Below are 22,384 nucleotides of genomic sequence, written 5' to 3'. Positions count from 1 at the left end.
TCCAATCTGAAGAAGCCTTAAAAATCTTTGATGGAAGTAAAAGTTAGGTGTTAAGTGTGCATAATATCTTAAAGGTTCTTAAAGGATACTCTAGCCTACCAAATTGAAACAGTCCCTTAGGGTTTACCAAAAGCCCTTGAAATCCAACCTAGCACCATACCAAGTGCACAGATCATTTAGAGGTGAGCTGCCATTAACGGGTGTGGCTGGTGGCCGTATCTGACTCAAGGGCTATTCGTGTCAGGTGCCAAACCAGAGGAAGCAGGGTAGACGTTCGGATTCCTGCAGATAGAAGCTAGGCGAGTCAACTCACTACCAGCTTAAGAAATGTCAACCAGCCTATATAATTTCCACTTCTCAAGCAACCTTTTGTAGGTTTAGGGATCTAACCCTTTATAATGGAGACCTGTTTGAGTGCCCCCTGGACAGGGGTAAAACTCGGGATCTAACAATGCCAAGGTTTCAGACATACATATACATAAAAATATACTTCACTGCTCAACAAAAAATAATTACTCATTGGATCCTGATGAACAAATTTTTCAAGTTGAAAATATATACTGATATAGCTACCTTGTATAATTTGTAGAGAACAAAATGACATGACAGTGGTCACTGGAAACCAAATCATCAACCTATTGAGGGCTGGATTCAAAACCACAATGAAAATCTTAGTAAAAAAATTAAATTAGGCTGATCCAACTTGGTGAATGTTATCATCACTAGTATATATTGACCCCGCTTTCCTGAACGCCCTCCTGATAATGGCCATGTTTCCCAGATTTGTTAAGAAGCTCTTAAGTGCTAAGATCTTCCCAGGAGTGCTCTCAAGAACGCTGTGAAAGAAGGATGTGTTTCCCAGAGTCACTCTTAGCTTAAGAAGATCTTTCACTAAGAAGGAAATGTAAGATTGAGCTGACCCACTCTTAACAGCCTTCTTAGCAAGCAAATGCTCAGTGATCAAGCCGCGTCAGGGAAATTTATATCCTCTACTTTTCAAAATAATAAAACAATGCTCAAAGTTGAAATGCGCTCATAGCTGCATACCACTGGCGCAAGAAACATAGGCTAATAGTAGAGAAGAAATTTTTTTTTTTTATTGAATTACACGTTTAAGTTTTCCACACACATCTGCATGTATGAGTTTATAGTACAACACATAAAAAAATGGCTGCATTACAGCACATTCTCGCTGCGAACCAACAGCGTCGCCGTGCGCAAAGCCAGACGGTTTACATAAATGCATAGGTGCGTCAGCACTTCTCCCCACTGGACGTGCTGTCAGACCGGGCTGTCCAAGCAAAGTACTGGCTGCCCCGTGCGGCGATCCAATGGCTGATCACGCTGGTGTCTCCACACATCCAGAGAGCAACCTGCTACAATTTTGCCCTCAGCCCGGAGATGCAGCTCCTGGCTGCGCTGCGTTTTTACGCAGTGGGGAGCTTCCTGGTGGTGGTGGGGCACGGCACGGAGTGTGGCAGCTGTGACACCGATTCTCCTGCGCCATGCCCGGACCCACATAAAGATGCCCACCACACGGAACGAGGTCCGCCAGGTCCACCAAGTGTTCCACGCAGTGGCTGGGATCCCCCGGGTGATCGGTGGGGTGGATGGCACCCTCATTCCTATCCACAATCCCTCGCGCTGTCTTTACTGGGTGTGGGGGGACCACAGGGCGCTGTGTGTGACTTATGCACTGATAAAGAGGTGGGTGATCGATTTGCCTGGCATCGATTGATTCAGTTTCAGCACCACCGCGGCTCCTAAGAGCTTCTTAAGAAACTTCTTTGGCTTGATCTGAAGGTTCTCCTAAGAAGGCAGTTAAGAATGCGTCTGGGAAACACCCGTATCATAGTGCTCCTTCTTAGCCGAACCCTTCTTAAGAGCCTTCGTTAGTCCTTAAGAACGATCGAATCTGGGAAACGTGGCCAATGTCTGGACATGTTCTTGATGAGTCAGCAGATGGTGCCCCAGGGTATCTCCTGCCTGGATCAGTGCATCAGTGAACTGCTGGACAGTCTGTGGTGGTACTTGGCAGCACTGGATGCACAATACATAAGGTCCCATAGGTGGTCAGTTGGATTTAGGTCAGGGGAATGAGGTGTCCAGTCAATGGCAGCAGTACCTTGGTCATCCAGGAAATGCTTACACTCTCAAGCAACATGTGGCCATTGTGTTGCAAGACCATCACTGACCCACCATCAAAACAGTCATGGTGGATGATGTTACAGGCGTCTTCAGACTCTTACTTGTCTGCCGCATGTGCTTAATGTAAACCTGCTGTCGTCTGTGAAGAGAATGGGACACCAATGATGGAGTGTGTGTGTGTGTGTGTGTGTGTGTGTGTGTGTGTGTGTGTGTGTGTGTGTGTCAACTGGTTGTTAGGAGGGAACAGGAAAGCAAGTCCTCCACCCAATCAGTCCCCCATGTGGGCTGCTAGGGTTAGGTAAGCCCAGGTGTGAATGGCTGTTAACCTGTCTGGGGAGGGAACTCAGTACTGCATTTTACATGGGTGATAGGTACTGTTGCAAGCCACCACCTTTGTTCAAAGACAGCCATTCCAGTTTGATGGATTATTTTACTCATCTTTCAAACCATCTGTCTTCTCTGGCAAATATGTTTACATTGTTGTTCTCAAAGGAATTACTTCTCTCCTTCAGATGTAAGTTACCAGCAGAGTTTTGACCTGATCTATGTACCAATGTACAAATCTGTGCAGTCCTGAACTACACAACTATGTTCATGCCTGGGTGTTTTGTCCTTAGGATGGACAAGTTTGTGCCTCTGTCATTCTATAGTGAACTGGGATATGATGTTGAAGCTCCTCCTGAGTTTCTCAGATGTTCCTGCGTCTCCTCGTCTCCTCCTCTCCTCCTCTCTGTCTGCTCTGGATCTTTTAGAGGTTTTGATGTGGGTCCAGTTTGAGTAACCACAGATTTTAAATGCTCCCTTGATGTGCTTCCATTCCGTCTCCTTCCCATCTCTCTTTGTGGGCATGGTCTCAGCCTGATGGTTTAGGGCTGTGATGACACCCAGCCTGTCCTTGAGTGGATGATGAGAGTCGAACAGCAAGTATTGATCCTTGTGTGTAGGTTTTCTGTACACATCAGAGTTGAGGCTTCTGTCCTCTCCAGTGTGTACTGCTCAGTCCAAGAAGGACAGACTGTCTTCTTTGACATCTTTGCACATGAACTTGATATATTATTGTCCACAGAAATCATATGTTCTGTGAAGGCTTCTGCTTCCCTTGATCTGATTTTGACCCAGATGTCGTCCACATACCTGAACCAGTGGCTAGGAGAAGTTCCTGTGAAGGTAATCAAGGCTTTGCACTCAACTTCTTTGTAACTTCATGTAATGGTTTGCCACTATTGGGGACATCGTTGAGCCTATGGCACAGCCGTTCTTTTTTCGGTAGAAACAATCACTGTACTGGAAGTATGCGCGAGATTTTTCCCCGGGGCCATGAGCCGGAAGTAGACGGACAGCGGCGGCGGCAGATTTCCTCCGAAATCACCACAAGAAAGAGCACCATTGTGCATCTAGTTTGTGTAATTATCATGAACACCATATACGAAGTGTATAAAGATGCAGCTTCGTCTCACTCTTTGTCCGCCATCTTTCTTGAAGGCCGAGGCAGCTGGTGACGTAGAGAGGTCAGCCGCAGATGTTTCTGGTACCACTAGCTTAAATGGGTACAGCGCCACCTAAAGTACCGGGGTATGACATGCTCTGGCCCGATAATCAGATTTTGTCACCGGCATGTGTACTCAGATAATTGCAGTTGTCTGATTGAGTGACATAATCGAACTATGGCTGTAATCTGACTAAGCTGTGCATGTAAATGCACTGTGTGTTTGCCTGCAAGATGGTATTGTTCCAGTCTCTTTTGAGTGATGCCAGGGCCTTCCTTTACTCCATAGTAAGGTTGGAGGGGGTGTTTTTGCATTAGCAAGAAAAGTTTATACCTTCAGCTATAACTGTTCTACCTCTATGTATTCTTCCACGCTGGAACCTAGGCGCAAGCTCTCTGTGTTGTCTGCATCTCAAGTTGAAGCGCAGGTTGTTCTTGTAATCAGCCATCTTCCTGGATGTTCTTTCTTACTCCCATACCAGTTGAAGGGCATTCCTCCCAAAATGGTAAGCAACATGTTGATGAAGGTTCTCAGTCATCCAGGTCATGACGTGTGAACTCGGAGTTTCAGAGTCATTAGGACCACTTGTGGGTCGTTGACAAATCCAGCCTTCATGTGGGTTGACAGTGGGTTGATCATGTCGGTGAGCCCATGTGTGAGTGGTTGAAAAGCTGTCTTGGTAGGGAACTCAGTAATGCATTGTAGGTGGGTGATAACCCTGGAAAGCTGGCACTCCTATGTTGTGCCATTTGTTTATGGAGAGGTTGTTTTGTATCCCCAATGTACAAATCCGTGCAGTCGTGGCTGCACTGAACAGCATAAACCACATTACTCTGTTTATGCCTAGATGTTTTGTCGTAAGGATGGACAAGTTTCTGCCTCACCATGTTGGTAGGTTTAAAGTTAACCAGGATATGATGTTTATTGAAGATCCTCCTGAGTTTCTCAGATGTTCCCACGAAGTAGGGAATGACGATGTTGTTACTTTTTCTCGTCCCCTCCCCTCTGTCTGCTCTGGATCTTTTATAGGTTTTGACAGGGGTCCCCTGATGTACTTCTGTTCCTGCATGGTTTCAGGCCAATTGTTTAGGGTTCTGATGACCCTTAGCTAATGCTCCAGTGGGTGATGAGTAGAACAGCAAGTTCTTATTATCTGTGTGTGTAGTCTTCTGTCTTGTTCAATGTGTACTGCACAGTCAAGAGATGACTGTCTCCTCTGCCATCTTCCCATTTGAACTTTGTTATTGCCCACAGCATTTGTATGTGCTGCGAAGGCTTTCATTTTTCTTTCTCTGATTTTGACCCAGGTGTCCACATACCTAAATCAGTGGTTAGAAGCAGTTCATATGAAGGTGATCAAGGCTGTGATCTCAGCCTTTTCCATGTAAAGGTTGGCCACTATTGAGGACACTGGTCAGCCCATGGCACAGCCAATTGTAAAGAGATATTTCACTTTTTGTCTCCACAGATCTTACAGTGTGTCTGGATTTATTAAATTTCTGAAACACCAGTCAAAGAGTCCGGACATCTTCCTTCTAGTGAATTATTTATTACACTGTAGAAAAGGAGTCCTGAAACTGTTTCAAATATTCAGAGTTGATATCAATATTTTGACATTTCTTTGACTTTCTACAATTGATAAAAGCAGTCCTACCTTTGCATCAAAAAATGTCCAGCAAGCTACAGTACATGTGAAAATGCTGTTACATACAAAGCTAACCTTAAGAGGAAAAATAGTGCCACCCTTTAGGGCACAATGCTAAATAAGATAACTTGAATGACTGACAAAAAGTTTGATCATTTTGAATTTAAGGCTTATCATCATGCCAAAATGAATGTAAATGACAGATAATCAAACTATCCTCTGACACTGACACTGGACAACACAGCTATTAAATCCTGCAACAAGGGAGATGTAGAGAGATGGAAGGTAATGGTGGAAAAGTAGTATAATGAGAAAGGGAGGAAAGAGAAAGAGGGAGCAATGGAGGGCCTGGCTGATTGGAAAGATGGAGATTAGGAGTGAGAAAGAGGGAGATACAGATGAGGACAGAGAGTGGGCTTCATGAGGAGAAAGGGAATGAAAAAGAAGAGAAAGAGCTTGGCAGCCAAGACAAATTCCTCCAGTGCTGATGAGAATGCTAATCTCCTTCCCACCCTCCCTTCTCCCTCCTTTCATCCCACTTGCCTCTCTCCTGCTCCATCTATCTGTCAGAGGGTGATGTGTTCATCTCAAGCTGTGTCCAGCTGCAGTGTGGATGTGTCTCTCTTTCAAGGGCTAGGCCTAGATTGTGTGTGTGTGTGTGTGTGTGTGTTCAATGTGGGTGTTTGCAGGAGTGTGTGCATGCATATATAAGAGAGGATCATGTGCATAAGCATACCAGTGTACATTGTTTGAAGGAAGATGTGTGTGTTTATGTGCGTGCATGTGCATGGTTCATCAATTAAAATTGCTGGTGGAATGAGTGAGAACATTTCTGGCAGCACACAGAGCACCAACACTTTATCCTGCCCACCTGCTTACACACACAGACACACACACTCATCCCCCCCATCCCTCTCTCTCCCAGAGACTACAGAAAGTATACACACATTGACAGATAGTTTCATATTAATGCCACTTGCATCCTAAATCAATGTGTCCCCCATTGTCCTGTGTGCTGCCTTGTTAGAGCCCCTAATTTGGTTAGTTCATTAATGAAGCTGGGAACCTGGAATGCATGAAGATCAGGTTTTGCTGTTGGACCACTAGCATAACCCATAAATGATGTTGGATTTGCCTGCAAAAGCAAAGTTACACTGGAAATGTGACTGTACACCTTACAAATATTTGGCTGAGTTCTTGTCCAGTAACTGTGTATTATACCATGGTCTGGGGGAATACTTGATTCTGATTGGCTGTAGGGTGTCTATTAACCCCTGATATATGGACACCTACTAAGCAGTTCCAGTCAAATTGTCCATTCACCTTTCTAAATCTACGCGCTAGCTGGGGTATCAAATCTGAATATTTTATTTCCAACACTGAATGCAGTCCGTCATTCCTTCAGTGCCTTATCCTCTGAACACCACAGGGTGGCGACTGTAACCCACAAACTGCAGAAAATACACTTCCCCTCTAGAGCGAATAATCTCACATCTCGTTCGCTGTTCAATTCTTTACTTCAGGCTGCGGCCACAGTACCATTACACACGGCCGATCATTTGTTCATGAAAATCTTGATATTGATTTGAGGGCAATGACATGACTGGTTAGCTAGCTGGTCTTGTTAGCTACCATACAGTCAAATTACATGTATTAGTGTCAACCGTACGCAATGTTATTAACTTTGAATCTTGCTAGCAAAGCGTTAGCTTTCTGGCTCATCGCTGAGTGGACTAGAATATCTCCCGTTGCCAAGTTGTATCTATGGTCCTTCCTATTAGCTGGAGGAGTGAACAATGTGTCTGTTGCATAAGAATCTTACTGGAGAGTAACAATTGTTCCAGGTATTAGTCAAACCATCAGGCATTACCAGGGAAACTAAGTTATGGCTTGTGAAAAACATTATATTTTGATTGTAAAACACATGAAAATATAAATGAATGCTCTGAATTTCTTTTCTTTGGCAAGTGAACATCGTATAAGCGGATAAGGGATAATGCCCTTCGAGGTGTCCATAATCAGGAGTTAATGGACTTCGTGTCAGGCATCATCCCTTACAAATATTCTGACATCTCTTTGCATATTTCAAATATAACATATCAACAAATCAGCTTCCCTTCCTGTTAAAATGGCCAATCAAATATGATCAGAGAAACAGACAACTGTTCCCATCATATAAAATGGTTGACCTTGTCAGCATGTGCAGTAGTTGTTGCAGTAGCCTACAGTTGGGATATCATAGTAGGAGGAGGTGTGTGTTTGTTTCAGTTGGCAAAGCCAGAAGTACATTGCTTGAGGTCTTTTTCATCTGGTCTACATGACACTGTCAGTGAGGGACAGTGGGTGTTTGCCACTTTGAAGATGATGTCGTGGCAGTTTCATACAGCATTGCTATGACAACCAGCAAAGAATCCCACCTACACTGACAAAGTACTCTCTTCTGTGGAAAATAAAATTGGGAAATATTCCTGGTACCAAAAGTGAGTTGAGTCAAGTTTTCTGACCAGTTTTTATCACTGTTTTGAATGGCCACACTTTAGAGCTGAGAAGGCTGCCATAACCGAGAGAGGAGAGCGTAGTTTCAGACTCAGTCACCAGCAGGAAAAACTACTAGTCATCCATGAATTTCTGTTGTTGGAACGCCATGCTCACAGCTACGATGGGCCCACACAACCAACTTTTTTAAGTAAGGCAAGATAACCTGGGATAGTCATCATACACACATAAGTGCATACTTACAAACAAGTATAAAATACACTCTATTTGACATTGAAAAACATATCACCTGGGTCAAACTAACACCTTTAGCTGCATTTTTTTCAGGCACACACAACCAACCCTTTGAAATGATGCAAGATACTCTGGTATAGTCACACAAATAAATACATCCTTATAAACAAGTATAAAGGTGCTGCCATTTTATTCTTTTATTGAATATGAAACACCATTTTTGTTTTGCTCATGAACGGTGTGCTTAGTAACCCTAACTTGACGTAAAACATGAAAAAAAAATCTGAAAATTACTACTTTGACACAAAAATATTTTCAGTTTATGGAAGCACTCATCTGATCGTAAAAAAGTTGTGGAATTCACATACCAGCCACAGAGGAAATCCTCCTTTATCTGTCCCACTTCCTCTAACACCTTCTGCAGCTTTCTTTTCATTTTTATTTCATTTCTTCCTCTACCCTCTTTGTTCTTCTTCCTTTTAGACTTCCTCCCTCCCTCACTCCCTCCCTCCTTGCTGTTTTTTTGGTCTTTCTTTTTCTCTTTCGGTCACTCTCCCTCTGTCCTCTCTAGCTGAAATAATGAGAGTGTACCAAGGAACTGTGCTGTGACGGGGCGTTCAATGATCCCTGCTCCAACAGGCAAAGACGGGAGATAAGAGAAGTGAGAGAGGGAGAGAGGATCAGGAGAGGGAGAAGGATGAGGATGAAAACTTGCAGAGAGCAGAGAAAAATGGAGCAGTGCAGCAATGCTGCTTTACAGGATTCTTAGATGCCTCATAGGTTAAGGAAACAATTACCATTTCTAAAGCCAGAAACTGCTGAATTAATTGTGGTAGCCTGATCAAGTCATATACTTTATAAATAAAATTGCTTGAAGTGTTTTGACTTTGAATAATTTCACTATCATTGTTCCCCTGTGAAACCTAGGTAGCAGGTTTGATAAATATCCAATGACAAGCATGTAATGTTGATTGAAAAGCCTTACATGTTACAATTTCACCTGACTGCCTTTCAGCGAGATTGTTCTAGTGACATTTTGTCAGTTAAATGTTTTTTTGTTTGTTTTTTTTCTGTTGAAATACCTTAGACATTCCAATATATTTGTATGATTTTAAACCAGTGTAATTAGGTTAGTTTGATTCTGCTTTCAACACTCATCAGTTTGAAATTCTCCAGGGGCTTATCAACAGGAGATCCATTCAAACTAGGGAAGTCCTGATCAGTTTTTATTTTTATTTTTTTTTTTAACCCCGATCCCGATTCCTCTGTCTTTTTGAAAGTATCTGCAAGTGTTTGTTGCTTCGGTGTCTTTGCCTCTATTGCTTGAGTGAACTCACTGTATTCTTTGAGTGTTTGTTTGTTATTTGCCTTATCAAATGAGTAGTTTTAAATGCACCTATTTTGTTGCCCTCTCATGAAACTGTATATCCAATCCCTGATCGGGATATAACATCTGATTCCGATCAAGTCTGAAACCACGTGATCGGCCCTGATTTCCGATCACGTGATCGGATCAGGACATGTATATATATATATATATATATATATATATATATATATAAATATATATATATATATATATATATATATATATATATATATATATATATATATATATATATATATATATATATATATATATATATATATATATATATATATTGTGATTGTATATATTGTGATTGTGTAGTTGTGTTACTAGCAGGAATATTTATTTGCCTCAACAGCCAGATTACATTACTGTGCATATTGTAAGATAGCAAGTAACGGAATGCACCATGGGTGTATGTGTTTGAATTTAGGTAAATCTCTCATTGAACATTACGTTCATGCATTAAAAAAAAAAAAAAAAAAAAAACCCTCTCCAGTCCAAAGTCAGTATTGCAGTACTCAAACACTTTGCAGAGAAGCTCTCCTCAGCAGATCACTGCTACAAACATGTTTAAGAAGATGAGGTGAAGATAAATACATTTTTCTTAGTCACACAAGTTTAAAAGTAATCTCTTGGCTCTCCAGTCACCAGTAAATATATCCATCACAAAGCAGAATCTAATGTGATTTAATTTGTTAATTTTCTCCAAAATGTCTCTGCATCCAACTCTCTCCTCCAGAGCTTTCTGGTTCTGTGCAGCTGGGCAGGGGCTATGCTGCTTTCTCTACCTAGCGCTCCCCACACAACACCTGGCAGGTGTCTCTTGTTTTATTTAGACAGAGAAAACTTAGTGGCATAAATTACATATTGTACATTGAAGAGGCAAATTCAAGCTTAAAACCCAACAACATTTGTGTAGTATAGTCTTAACATATAGTTAAGAATATTGGCAGATTAGAGACACCACCTGCTACTGAGCAGTTGGGGGCAAAAAAAACAAACAAACAAAGTGGCGAAAATTCAAGGAGAAATTAATTGAGTTTGATTACCGAGCTAATGTTCACCAGCAACATTTGATTTATTGTTAATATAAACTAGTGCAGTGCCCGTAGGAAATATGTATTCTTTTAGAAAACAAAGTTATTTTTTTTACTGTGAAAACCACAAATGTTTTTAACAAACCATTTTTATTACTTATAATGCAAACATAAATTGTTGTTTGCTAAATATGTGCATACATTTTAAAGCTTTACAAAGTTATATGTAACTATTTACATTTAAATGCAGGCAATGCTCAGGTCTGCCTGAGCTTCTTCCAACTGAATCAAGAGCACACTAAACACACTACACCAAACATACATACTACATAACACACTAAACTATACACTCCAAACACGCTAAATGTCACAAATCTCTCAACTCTCAATATCGCTGTCTCTATCGCTGCCTGTCATTCATCCGTCTACGTTCCTCCCACAACTTCCTGTTCCTCAACAACCAAACTTGCTGCTCGTGGACACTTTCGTGACAAAAGCCCGTTTGTACCGTTTCTTCCTGCACCAGACACGAAGCAAATGTGACGGCAATGTTCGTGAAAAAGCATGGCAGACATTAACCTAAGTCCGGTTTTGGACTTGCCGGTGCGTACGTCAACTCAGGAGGTGGACCCTGTGGGTTGCCTAGCAGCTAGCAGCTAGCTACACACGAACATCCACAAATTCCGATTCCACTTTGTTGTCCGCGCGTCTCCAGATCTCCTCAGACTGGAACAGGCTCGGTCCAGACTTGTTTAGTCTCATTAATCCACAACAGTCAGTTTAGATGCACAGAACAGAACGGGACTGACAAAATCCTGGTCCAGCTCGCGGCGCTGCATGTATAACTCTGCTTGTTGTCGTGGGTTTGAGCTCTGCAATGATTGGCTCTGGTGTGCACATGACTGCGGTGGCTACGGTTAGCAATGCTAGCGGAATTGGTAAAGAATTTATGAAACTAATTATTGACAGTATCATTGCAGTCAAAACAAATGCGACGTTGCACAACCTTGAACCAAGCAGCAGCCATGTGGAAACTCTCAGGTCAGCCTGATCCTGATCCACAGAGATACTTGAGGAACACAGAAAGACAGAGATTCCTTGCTTTCATAGAGAGATGATATTGATGAGTACAGCTTCAAATTAATATTGACTCTGTTAAGACAAAACAATAACATCTTGCATGAGACATTATATTTGAAAGTGTGAGTAAGGGACAAGTTTTGGTGTGGCGTAAATATGCAGGCATATACTACCAAGTCACACTGAATGATTGTAGGCATGAGTGTGGCCTTCAGGGAAAATTCATTTTGATAATGTGTCATTGTGTTGACTGAATGCACTGTACCGGCTGAGCCTGTCACAGATAGTAGGATTGAAATCATTTCTGCTTACAAATGATAATGTAGGTGTTTCTGTCCTCTGCAGGTCTCTAGCACTGCCACCCTGGAGGGCAAAGGTCAGCTCAAGTTCACGTCCGGCAAGTGGAGCCCTCACCACAATTGCAGCCAACTCACCACAGCAAATGACACGGCCATACGAGGCTGGGACCTTCGCACAATGAGGTGAGCTCCATTTAATAGATCTGATCTGAAAAAACAAAATAAATCTTGTGTGTTTTCATCATATTTTAACCTTTTTCTGATGGATGCTTTAAGTGGTCATTATGTAAATGACAGACAGACCTTTTCTCCTATTTCACTATAATGAATATATATTTTTCATTTGATACATTTGAAGTATAATTTAAAAGCAGTGATTTGGTTTGATTGGGGATTGAAAATGTAAAAAGAGCAACATTTTTCCAGAAGGATTTATTGGAAAATTGTTTTCTGAATGAGGCAAAATCAAAGACAGGGAAAACAAGCCAAACCTACACATTGATTTGATTCTGTTCCAAATTCTCTGTTTTGTTTTTGTCCAGAAAAAACATGTGAAATGCACATTCGATGTATGTATGTGGACTGTGTGTGTGCTTCTTGCTTGTGTTTTGATTGAGAGGGATGTCTGTTAAAAGACAGCAAGAATATAGAAGATGTGTATCACAAGTGCAGATAAGATAGTTCAATCATTTATATCACTCCCTTTTAGCCTCATAACATATTACAAAGTTCCTGCATGCTCTGTTTTAGCTGTTCTCCTCCCGCTGAGCTATTTTGAAAGATGCAACAGTGCTGATTTTGCTGTCGGCACAAAGGGAGGGAGGGGGCGATAATACAAGGCTTGTAAGCAGAGACCACAGACTCATCTCTAATATCACAGTGTACTGAAATATATCATGTACATTCTTTTTGTATTCATTTCCCTCAAAATATAGCTGGTATCTCTTGAAACTTTGCAAGGTACACTAAAATACACAGGATGATGCTGACTTCAGCTCAGCATTTAACACAATCCCAAGCATGAAGCTGGAAAAATAAACACTCTGGGCTGGAGTACAACACTCTGCAACTGGATATTGGACTTTCTTACAAGCAGATCCCAGAGAATTCAGATTTGCAGTCACACCTCCTCTATGTCCAACACTGAAGCCCCCCAGGGCTGTGCCTAGCCCCCTTCTGTTCACACTGTACACCCATAACTGCACTACCAGACATCAGGAGAACTCTATTGTGAAGTATGCAGACTACACCACCATCATCAGCTGGTTTATGAACAACGATGAAAGTTCACATCAGGACCACCTCAGAGCTGTGCAGAGGGAACAATCTATTACTCAGTGTCAGCAAAACTAAGGACAGGTTGATTGTTTTAGATTCTAGAAAGAAGCAGGCCAAGACACACCCCCCTGTATACATCAGTGGAGCTGAGTTTGCGCAGGTGAACAGTTGCTTGGAATTACAATCACTGAGAACCTATCTTGGTCACCACACATCACCACCCTGGTTAATGAAGCGCAGAAAAGGCTCTACTATCTACACAGAGGGATACAGTAGTACCCGCTGCCATACTACCAGACTTCCAAGCAGCTTCTTTCCCAGGACTGTAAGACTCCTGAACTCAACTTCAACAACAACACTCCATAACATAGATGTAGCAGGACTCAAGGACTTTAACATTATTATTATTATTATTATTATTATTATTATTATTATTATTATTATTATTATTATTAATAATAATAAACCTAGTTGAAAAGTTCTTTTGGTTTTTCTGTATAGTCTGAATTTGTAATGGCTGTTTCATCAAAGTGTTGCCACTGATTAAAAAAAACAATTTTAGGGCTGTCAATAAACAATTTGAATTATTTCATTATGGAAATAAAATTCACTTCCCACAGTAGCTTTGCTGGAGGCAGATTATGCATCTGAGCATAGACCTCCTGAATGGAAAAACCCACTCCAGCCAGTATTTCTTCCTGTCTAATCATTAACATTCTTTCTCATACCGAGAATGTGGTGTGATTCGCTTGCAAACTGCTGTTTCAGCATGATTAACATTGTTAGCAAGGATGGCAATGGCAAGAATTTTCACAGTGATAGCGATAGATGTCATGTTTTTTAACCCTTTGGGGGTTAAATGGGGATGGGGAGAGGAAGAAAGAGGAAGAACGATGAATATTTAAAAAAAAAACTGAAAAGGCAGAAAAGCTGAAAAGAAAGAGGGCTGAAAGAGCTTAAAAAAGGTGAACAGTTTCTCTGGCTGCACATATGCTGGAGCAGTAGGAGAACCAAAGTTGAAAATGTCTCCATAAGAATGAATGGGAAAGATGCCTCCCAAACTCGTGCCATTTTTGAAAAAAATGTAATGGTTGTTACCAAAATATTTATATATTGAGTAATAGGAGACCTTGCTGGACTCTGTGATGTTTTTTTTTTGTTTGTTTTTTTTTTTTAAATTTGTGTAGAGTGAAAAATGAGGGCGACAGAGTGACAGACAAAACAGGTCTGCTGTCCTCTAGAAATTTAGGCTGAACATTAACATTGTGGCTTACGGAGGTGCTGGAGTGCTTGTCGCTCTAGGACTTCTACAGCCAAAAGTGTAAATCATACATCTGAAATAAGACCATCAGCTGAAAGCCAACAAGATTTGCTACATTTCTATGTATATAGTGTCTATGTGAAATGAAAGATGTGGGATCCAAATCAAGCTGAAGAGATTTTTTTTCTCCAGTTCTTCCAGCTGCTTTCCACTCTAGCAATGATGTCATGCACTCTAGCTCACACAATAAACACTCATTATAAAATCAGAAGGCGGCCTAAAAATCCTTAAAACTAAAACTGTGATGATTTGAAAACTGTAAAAGATTTTTAAAAAGTGAAGACATGCCCAACAGTTCAAAGTCTTCTGACTCCTTAAAAGCTTGAATGGGGTCTGTAGCTCAAACTATAAGGTACAAGAAGAGGTTGAATATCGATAAGTTTTGAAGAGGATTTGAAGATTTTCCCACTGACTTTCCATTCACACTAATTAGGCTTCAACCAGAGCGCCACCTATTGGCCAATTTGCACCAAATTTTACACAAAGCCTCATCAGGCCATACCGCACAATCCTGAACAGGTATGTGATAATTAGACGGTATTTTGTAAAGATATGTAAGATTGTCTGTTTTCAACACAATGTGCAGGAAATTGTTGTTTTATATTTTGGCCGTTTTAAGGACTATCAAAAATTATTTTCATAACTTTTTGTCAGGAGGGTCCACACATGCTACATGCAAAGTTTGGTGCAAATCGGTCAAAGGAGTTCGAAAAAGTAGGTTTTGCACTTGTCGCAATTTTGCAAATGGAAATTTAGATTGAAAGTGGGCGTGGCCTACACCAAATAATTCAGCTGAATTTAGGGAACATGGAGATATACGGTTTAACAATGTGTGACATATTATGTGGAAGTTATGGGCCAAAAACACTTTTGAGTTGAAAATAGCGCCACCTGCTGATCATATTTGGTGTGTGAGTTACAGGGGCTATTCTGTAGCACCTCTATGAATTTCACTTCCATAAGTGTTATGGTGCAGGCACAGTGCCAAAAATTTGATTAGAGGGCCACCAGAGCACCATCTAGTGGTGGATCGGTAAACACTTTGTCAGCTGTCCCCAGGAGGGTATTGAGAATAATTGTACCAAGTTTCCTTTTAATCCGATGAATCATTGTGGAGATATAAAATACTACAATTTAAAGAGTGCCATCTTGTGGTCATTGCCCAAAATTTTGCACGGGGCCTCAGGGGCTCATGGGGAAGTACTAAACCTAGTTTTATGTCATTCAGACACACCGATGTGGAGATATGCAACACTTGCTGAGCCAAATTTGCATAAAGTTATTTAATACCTTTAGTATTGTTTGGTCTATCAAAATTCTTTTAATAAGTTTTTGTCAGGAGGGTCCACAGATGCTGTGTGCCAAGTTTCGTGAAAATTGGTGAAATCACCTGGGAGGAGTTCGAAAAAGTAGGTAGTCAACATTTCGCAAATTAGCGGAAAAAAAACGGTAGGCGGAAATGGGTGTGGCCTATACCACGAGATTCAGCAGGTTCCCTTCTCAGGCCCTAATAAGAATAATTTGAAAAACAATAGGGACCTTGCAAGTTCCCTGCTCGGGCCCTAATAATCCTTGGAAAAACAATAGGGACCTTGCAGGTCCACCTGCTCAGGTCCTAAAAATCCTTACCATTACAACAGGGTTCCTAGCACCGCTGGTCCTAGCATGCAAGCATATGCATTCCCTTGGCCCCTCAGACTTGGCCCCCTAATAAGATAAATAATCCACAGAAAAACGATAGGGACCTTGCAAGTTCACCTGCTCAGGCCGTAATCATTTGAAAAACAATAGGGTCCTTGCAGATGATGTTTCTTCAATATTAATGCTGAAAGTTTTGAAGCTGTGGTTGATTTGTTATGAATTTTCAAAGTTTTGAATTTCAGATGCTTACTGTAGTGCCACCATCAGGACTATTGGCTTGGGTTTACAGTTGAGGTAATCTGGCATGAGACTGGACCTTTGTGCAGAATTTGGTTAGCTTTCCAAGCTGTTTGTTTTTATTTAGTTTAGAGGCTTCCTGTGATGCCACCATCAGGACAACTGTGCTGTGTTTCATGTTGAGGACATCTGACATTTTGATCTGTCATTGTCATCATCACCCTTACTGGGTCTCGATCCTATGACCCCTGACATCAAGGACCAGCTCTGAACTCTCTAGCAAGTTTGGTGACAATTGAGCAAAAATTGTGGGAGGAGATGGGGCCGGACTGTGAGTTTTCGCCCTTTGGAAGTATGACTTCCTCGGATGAAAGAAAGAAAGAATCCCTAGGAATACAACAGGGTCCTGGCTGCCCGGACCCTAATAATAGTAATAATAATAATAATAATAATTAAAGCTGCGAGCAGCGTTGGACGGGCCCTCGCAGTCCACGCACCTCGGGGCATGCTGCCGTCAGGGCTTCCGCATGCAACGCCTTGAAGAAGCTGTTTCTTTATAATTTGGTGGCCTGCTCCCGCTGGTATTAACTAATGTACGCTGAAGTCAGAAAAAGTGTGTGTACTGCTGCATGATTCCCCAGACAAAGACTGAGTTGATGGTCCGCTTCTGGAGCTGGCTGACGAAAATGTCCACATGAGGCATAATGCAATGAAATAGTTTCAGGAAGAAGCTGAAAGTATCATTGTCCAGTAGCTGAAGAGAATTTTTTCTCCAGTTCTTCCACCTGCTCTACACTCTAGCGATGATGTCACACACTCCAGCTCACGCAATACAGACCCATTACAAAATCAGAAGAAGGCCTAAAAATCCTTAAAACTAAAACTGTGATGATTTGGAAACCGTAAAAGATTTTTAAAAACTGAATACATGCCCAACAGTTCAAGGTCTTCTGACTCTTTAAAAGGTGGAATGGTATCTGTAGCTCAAAGCATGAAGCACAAGAAGAGGTTGAAAGTTGATGAGTTTTGAAGAGGATTTTAAGATTTTCCCATTTACTTTTCATTCAAACTAATCAGACTGCGACCAGATCGCCATCTATTGGCCGATTTGCACCAAATTTTACACAAAGCTTCATCAGTCCATGGAACACAATTATGAACATTTACGTGATAATCAGACAGTATTTTATTTAGATGTGCAAGATTGTCTGCTTTCAACACAATATGCAGTAATTTGTTGTTTTAAATTTCGGCCGTTTTATGGACTATCAAAATTGTTCTGATAACTTTTTGTCAGGAGGGTCCACAGATGCTTCACGCAAAGTTTAGTGCAAATTGGTCAGATTGCCTAGGAGGAGTTCGAAAAAGTAGGTTTTGCATTTGTCGCAATTTTGTGACCAGAAAGTTAGCTCGAAAGTGGGCGTGGCCTAAACCAAATAATTCAGCTGAATGTACATGTAGATGTAAGGTTTAACAATGTGTGACACATTATATGTGAGTTATGGGCCAAAAACGCTTTCACATGGAAAATAGTGCCACCTGCTGGTCATTTTTGGTGTGTAAGTTGCAGGGGCTAGTCTATACCACGCCTATGAATTTCATTTCCATAAGTAATATGGTGTGGGCACAGGGCCAAATAAAAAACTAAACTGGCACCAGAGCGCCACCTAGTGGCCGATTGATAGGTGCTTTGTCAGATATTCTCAAGAGGGCAGTGGCAATGACTATACCAAGTTTCATGTCAATCCGCCCAAGGGTTGTGGAGATATAAACTATTTGAATTTAAAGAGCGCCACCTTGTGGTCATCGCCTGAACTGTTGGACACGTCCTCAGGAACTCATATCAAGTTATCTCAAGTTTCATGTCATTTGGACACACCATTGTGGAGATATCCAACACTTCCGCAGGAAATCTGCAGGAAGTTGTTATTTAATAACTTGAGTATTGTTTTTTTGTCGGGAGGGTCCACAGATGCTGTGTGCCAAGTTTCGTGCAAATCGGTTAAATTGCCTGGGACGAGTTTGAAAAGGTAGGTTTTCGACATTTTGCGACATAGCGAAAAAAAACGGTATGCGGAAATGGGCGTGGCCTATACCACGAGACTCAATTCACTGAACGCGTGGATATAAAGTTTTTGAATGTTCGACAAAGTATATGGGAGTTATTAGCCAAAACGCACTTTCCTTAATAACAGCGCCACCTAGTGGTGGAAATTCAGGACGACAATAGAATAAAGAATCCTTTCAAAAACAATAGGGTCCTTGCAGGTTCCCTGCTCGGGCCCTAATAAAGAATCCATTCAAAAACAATAGGGTCCTTGCAGGTTCCCTGCTCGGGCCCTAATAAAGAATCCATTCAAAAACAATAGGGTCCTTGCAGGTTCCCTGCTCAGGCCCTAATAATAATAATAATTTATTTTGCTAGTCATCGATTGGAGCAATGGACTGAATGAATCACTGCAGTCTTCTTTACTCCTTCAATCCAAAGTTTTAGACAGACACAGGCAAACAACCAAGGGCATTTTTTATTGTGTGTTCATGTGTGCACATCCTTGTGCAAGTGTGAAGTGGTTGCCAGTAGAAGGCTTGCAAGTGTGAATGAGTGGTAAGTCACATTCGTGTGGGTGTCTGTGCAAGTAAGTGACGTGCACGTGACAAGTGACTTTGTTTGCACTTTGCTATGTGTTGTTGCGTACTCATACCTCTACATAAAAGGGACCTGTTTGTGTGTTTTATGTGGGTGTCCAGTTGGTGTGGCAGCTGTGTGATGGCAATCTCTCAGCATGCTCCACTGCTTCCTCAGGTGACCTCTGAGGCCTCACCCCACACCCGCACACACACACACACACACACACACTCTTCTCTTCTCTTCTCTTCTCTTCTCTTCTCTTCTCTTCTCTTCTCTTCTCTTCTCTTCTCTTCTCTTCTCTTCCACTCTGCCAGTGAAACTAATGCACTGAAATAAGGACAGGGTGAACCGCAGTGCCAGCTGCCTCTAGTTAGTTATCTAACACCCTGGAGAGGAGAGCAGTATCTCCAGCACCCTGTCCCCCAGACACTCATTGCTTTAAAAAAAAACCAAAACAAAACACAAAGATAACATTGCTTATGAAACATGTATGGATCGTGTTCTAGTTTGTACTGACGTAATATACAGCATTATGTAAATTATGCTGTAAAATTCTTACACATTTTCACTCTTTTTCAGCCAATCTTTTTGATTGTACCTTTGCTTTTACATTATTCAGAGTAACATTCATCTTGTACAGGACTGTAGTTGGTATTTTTAGGTCTTTTTCATTAATACATGCAGAATTTCAAAGGTCATGTATCTCGCTTACAGTATAACTGTCAGAAACTGCTTAGCAGTATTTTAAAGAGTTTCCTTGATGACTAATATTTACAAAAGGTTCAAGCTTTTATAAGGAATATAGTCACTGGCACATTTTTTTTCCGAAAATATTAAACTGACCATACACAACTTTGAGTGAAGTTGGTTGGCTTTAAAGAAATGACACCATCTACTATCTTAAGTTTGGTTCCCTATAAACCTCACTTAATACTATTCAGTATAAATTGCTTCTGCCACTGCAAAACCAAAACACAAAGAGGCACTGCTTTCTCCAGTTGCTAACCCTAGGTGAAACAATTGGAGTAACTATGTAAACCCAACTCTGCAAAGCTGCTGATGAAACCAATGCACACACAGTGTTCCGTCCCTCCCACACACCACGCTGATTTGCTAGCATACCGCCAATCACAGAATCCAATGGCTCAGAAGTCTGACAGCCAGCCTTCTCAGACATTGCATGTTGAATCGGAGCAGACAACGTCCGAGCGTCTCCGAAAGCGTCCAACGCAGCTGAACACACCAAACATATTTGTACCCGACCTCGTCCGAGTCTCTCCAAATGCTTCAGACGTGACTTCCGGATATGACGAGGTGCTAGGTAGTCACGACTTTTTGACCTCTGCTGCTAGCTTGTAAAAAATCCTACAAAAGTAACCAGAACTTGATTTAAACTTAGGCAACGCAAATATAAGAGTACATGGAAGTAAAAATGCCACCAAAGAGCAACAAAAAAGACAAGCAGAAGCCACGACACGAAAACAAACACTCTGAGGGAGAAGAAATGAGCGACACCATGTCAATCGGCATGACGGAGGACAGCGAGGAAGAAGATGGTGAAACGTAATTCAGGCAAGAAAACTAATGAAGGTATCTTGAAAGCCATAATATCCTTTAAAAGTGGTCTTTACAAGAAAATCGCCATTGTGCAACTAACAATAACTGATGTGAAAAAGCAGGTGCATGGGGCGCATCGCACAAGCTGAGCAACGGATTTCGGATGCTGAAGATAATGTTAATGAGCTATTAACTAAAGTCAGCACACTGGAAAACACCGTGAAAACTCTAACTGATAAAGTTGATGACTTGGAATGTAGAAGCAGACACCACAACGTGAGATTGGTGGGCCTGCCAGAGAAAGCAGAGGGCCAAGATGCCGCAACATTTCTGGAGAGGTGGTTGCCGGAGGCTCTGGGGCTGGAGCCGCGGGAGGCTCCGGTAATTGAACGTGCGCACAGAATCGGTACCCTTCCTTCTAACCCAAGCGTGGGACATCCAAGGACTCTCATGATGAAAGTATTGAATTTCAGAGATAAGGAGCAAGTGCTGAAGGCAGCACGAATTAAAGGGAAAATCCTATATGGCAACGTGGAAGTTCGCCTTCATCTGGACCTTTCTGCTGGAGCGCACAAAATGCAGCGCAGCTACGATGAGGTGCGAAAGAAACTGCGTGAGAAGGGGATCAATAAGCACAGGATCATCTTCCCAGCGCGGCTCCTGGTGACGCATAATGATCTCACCTGTTCCAAACTCCGGCTGAAGCAGACAACTTTCTCCAGTCTCTTTAAGGGATTAAATGGACCAGAGGATGGTCTGTTTATTTCATTTTTTATGGCTGATATATTTGTTTATCCCTTTCATTAAGGATTGGATTTAAAACGGATTTTAAGAAGAGACTAATCATGGATGTTTAATTATCCAAATATGTGGACTAATGAGAGGATTGCTCACCACATCATGAACCCAAGGTGACCAGTAGCAGCTTAGTATTTAGTTACTAGAGTAATTTCATCATCATCATGGATGGACAATGGCTATGAGACAGCTTTCCCTGATGCTCAAGCTTTGTCGGGTAGGTTAATACAATCTTGCGTTCAGGTGAGAAACGTTGCACCATTCATTAATAAGAACTATAGTTCCAATGGTTAGAGTTGTACATAAGCAGTTAGAGTTAAAAAGAATAAGTTAGAGAGAGGTAGGTGGTCACATGTTTGGACCAACCCTTCATAAGCGGTTGTTAAAGGAGAGGAGAGGAGGTGCTTCCAAGACAACATGGTACCTGCAGGGGGGTGGGCGCGGGATGGGGGGGTCCCTCCTTTTTCCTTTTTCTTTTCTTTCTATTTTTCTCTGGTTTATGTTCTATTGTCTGTTTCTTGTTTTGTTTGTTTTGTTTTTTCTTACTGTGCTTCTTTGGTGGATTTTTTTCTCCTATGCACTATCAATACATACCAAATAACTTATGTCTGATAGTTTTAAGGTAAAATTCACCTCATGGAACTGTAGAGGGTTGAATAAAATTGCAAAGATAAAGCAAGTGATGAGCATGATAACATTTTTACAATCGAAAATAGTTTTCTTACAAGAAACTCATTTGCTGAGTGGGGACATTTATAAGATAAGAAGAAGGTGGCAGGGTCAGGTGTTTTCTGCTCCTTATACTACTCATGCTAGAGGATTTATGATACTGATTCATAAGTCTGTCCCCTTCCAAATCTATAATGTTATTGGGGATCTCGCTGACAGATATATCATGGTTCAAGGTACTTTATTATCTGAAAATATAAATAATGTTTATGGCCCAAATGAGGATGACCCCAAATTTTATAACAATTTATTCCTAACGATTTCAAATCTCTCTGGACACTATGTAATAGCTGGTGACTTCAACTGCACACTGGATCTGTCAAGAGATAGATCATCAGGTTTTGATAACACTCATACCAGGTCGAGGAAGACAATACACCATTTTATCAAAGACTT

At 41.5% G+C, this 22,384-nt stretch overlaps 1 protein-coding gene across 2 annotated transcripts in view; it reads left to right on the top strand.

Moving 5' to 3' along the window:
* eipr1 (EARP complex and GARP complex interacting protein 1) overlaps positions 1–22,384 on the top strand; it is a 171,827-nt gene that overhangs the window by 85,659 nt on the left and 63,784 nt on the right. For both annotated transcript variants that reach the window (XM_037072218.1, XM_037072217.1), the window contains exon 6: positions 11,845–11,981. In XM_037072218.1, the coding sequence (XP_036928113.1) occupies positions 11,845–11,981 (137 nt within the window). The remainder of the gene's footprint in view (positions 1–11,844; positions 11,982–22,384) is intronic.

Source organism: Acanthopagrus latus, chromosome 16 (genome assembly GCF_904848185.1).
Source record: "Acanthopagrus latus isolate v.2019 chromosome 16, fAcaLat1.1, whole genome shotgun sequence".
In the NCBI taxonomy this organism is placed as follows: domain Eukaryota; kingdom Metazoa; phylum Chordata; class Actinopteri; order Spariformes; family Sparidae; genus Acanthopagrus; species Acanthopagrus latus.
Note: the sequence above shows the minus strand (reverse complement) of the source record. Positions and strands in the feature narration are given on the sequence as shown.